The sequence below is a fragment of the Limulus polyphemus genome, unplaced genomic scaffold, assembly GCF_000517525.1.
Source record: "Limulus polyphemus unplaced genomic scaffold, Limulus_polyphemus-2.1.2 Scaffold8612, whole genome shotgun sequence".
Taxonomy (NCBI): Eukaryota; Metazoa; Arthropoda; class Merostomata; order Xiphosura; family Limulidae; genus Limulus; species Limulus polyphemus.
Window position 1 is genome coordinate 1621 of NW_013674222.1, and position 2458 is coordinate 4078.

The window sequence follows — 2458 nt, forward strand, 5'->3', positions numbered from 1 at the left end:
GATATTCTTTCTCTACCTAGTACAATAACTATTGTTACTTGTAAGCTCTTGTCGTATGTGTACTAGGTAAAGAAAGATAACTATTGTTACTTGTAAGCTCTTGTCGTATGTGTACTAGGTAAAGAACGATAACTATTGTTATTTACAAGCTCTTGTCGTATCTGTACTAGGTAAAGAACGATAACTATTGTTATTTACAAGCTCTTGTCGTATATGTACTAGGTAGAGAAAGATAACTATTGTTACTTGTAAGCTCTTGTCGTATCTGTACTAGATAAAGAAAGATAACTGTTGTTATTTACAAATTCTTGTATCTGTACTAGGTAAAGAAAGATAACTGTTGTTATTTACAAATTCTTGTATCTGTACTAGGTAAAGAAAGATAACTGTTGTTATTTACAAATTCTTGTATCTGTACTAGGTAAAGAAAGATAACTATTGTTATTTACAAGGTCTTGTATCTGTACTAGGTAAAGAAAGATAACTATTGTTATTTACAAATTCTTGTACCTGTACTAGGTAAAGAAAGATAACCATTGTTATTTACAAGCTCTTGTCGTATCTGTACTAGGTAAAGAAAGATAACTATTTTTATTTACAAGCTCTTGTCGTATATGTACTAGGGAAAGAAAGATAACTATTGTTATTTACAAGCTCTTGTCGTATCTGTACTAGGTAAAGAAACATACCTATTTTTTATTCTAAATGTGATAATCACACTCTGAAGGTACTTTTGTCTACAATCACCACTGATATGTTTATTTTCTTGAGGCTTGAAAACTCTAACCACAATATAAACTGTTTTCATCTACAGGCACTGTTGGTGCATATAGTTGGTCATGAAATCAGGTTGCTTCCATCTTGGCAACAGTCCTCCATCGAGATTATTATTGATCAACAAACACATCAACTGGTTTATGGCCAACCACTTCAAGTCGGATCTGTAGAATCACCCATCTATGTCTATCTCGAAGAGACTTTATCTCGTCCAATTGTTGTTGTCCAAGCTGAAGTGGAAGGTCTTCATATTAGATACGATGGTGTGAATGCAAGGATAAAGGTAATTAAACGTGTCCTTCTTTAAATGGTAAAGCAGTTAGTTCTTATCAACTGTTAGTCATTTTCACGATACTGGACTTACAGAGTTATGACGTTGTGTGTTTTATCGTCTTTATAACTACTGTTTAAATGCTTTGATCCAACTATTGAGTCGTGATAACTTCAAGAATCGCATGATGATATTGTAGAATTAAATTGTTTCCAAAAAGTCTATTTTTGTATAAAATGTCAATTGAGCAGTTGATAATTAATATAAGTTGTTTGCAACCTCTTATTCAAAGTGGATATTGTGGGTGGATAGAGCAGTAATGTATATTATCATTGTATTTTATAAAGTAAACTGTGACTGTTGTTTATTATCAGGTTTCTCCCAAATACATGGGTAAACATTGTGGTCTCTGTGGAGACTTCAACGGAGAAAGCTACAGAGAGTTCTTGGGACCCAACTTGTGTGTATACACTAATAGCCAGGACTTTGTCAATAGCTATGTTTTAGGAGGTCAACAATGTCAGCTGCCTTTTCAACCACTTCACCCTTTTGTGTGTCCATCAACGTATTCCAAGTCACTTTACCAGTACACCAAGCCATTGGGGTATCTGAGAGAACGTTTGGCATCTCCTGTCTTACAAACCCAGCCCATTGTTAGGAAATATACACCTTATACATCATTGTTCCAGACGCCTAGCACCACTGGTGTTCAGAGACCTATTGATGACAGACAACGCTTGGTATCTCCCCTCTTACAAACCCAGCCGATGGTTAGGAAATATACACCTTATTCACCATGGTTCCAGACATTTACCACTACTGGTGTTCAAAGATCTATTGATGAGAGAGAGCGCTTGGTATCTCCCCTCTTACAAACCCCTCACACGGTTAGGAAATATACACCTTATTCATCATTGTTCCAGACACCTAACACCATTGATGTTTACAGTCCCTTTGAGGAAGATAGATGTATCCTGAAGAAGGTTTGGACCAAGCACTGGGACAACAATATTTGCTTCAGCAAAGAATTTGTGCCAATCTGTAAAGACGAATGCATGCCAAGCCATGAAATCCAAGATATAACCCTCAACTTTTTCTGTTTGCCCGAAAATAGTCCATATCTTCAGGACCTGTTTGAAAAAGCAAAAACTGGAAGAATTGAAGAAATCCAGCTCAATACTAAACATCATGTTGACAAAGTCGAAGTACCGAAATTTTGCAGACCAGTTTACCAGTGATTTGTTGTTGTTATTTTTTGATTGTTTTTGTTAAAACGTTTTCTGTTAATGGTTGTTTATTAAATTTGCACTAAAATGCTATACTGAATAAAGCTGTATTGCCAGAAATATTGCGTTATCTGAATTATTAATACATAGCCACACTTAAATCATTTTTTTTTTACATTTTTAG

General features: G+C 35.0%; 1 protein-coding gene across 1 annotated transcript; it reads left to right on the top strand.

The window, feature by feature from the left end:
- Window positions 1–754: 754 nt before the first annotated feature.
- LOC111083216 lies at window positions 755–2393 on the top strand. Its single transcript, XM_022379558.1, has 2 exons — window positions 755–1060; window positions 1423–2393. The coding sequence occupies exons 1-2, from the start codon at window positions 755–757 to the stop codon at window positions 2284–2286; spliced, it is 1170 nt and encodes a 389-aa protein (XP_022235266.1). The 3' UTR covers window positions 2287–2393.
- The last annotated feature ends 65 nt before the right edge of the window (window positions 2394–2458 follow it).

Bases quoted from the DNA above. Each gene is read 5' to 3' on its own strand.
- LOC111083216 (XM_022379558.1), top strand. From the start codon at position 755: ATGTTTATTTTCTTGAGGCTTGAAAACTCTAACCACAATATAAACTGT. The intron at 1,061-1,422 runs GTAATTAAACGT...GTTTATTATCAG, and splicing joins GTGTGAATGCAAGGATAAAG to GTTTCTCCCAAATACATGGG.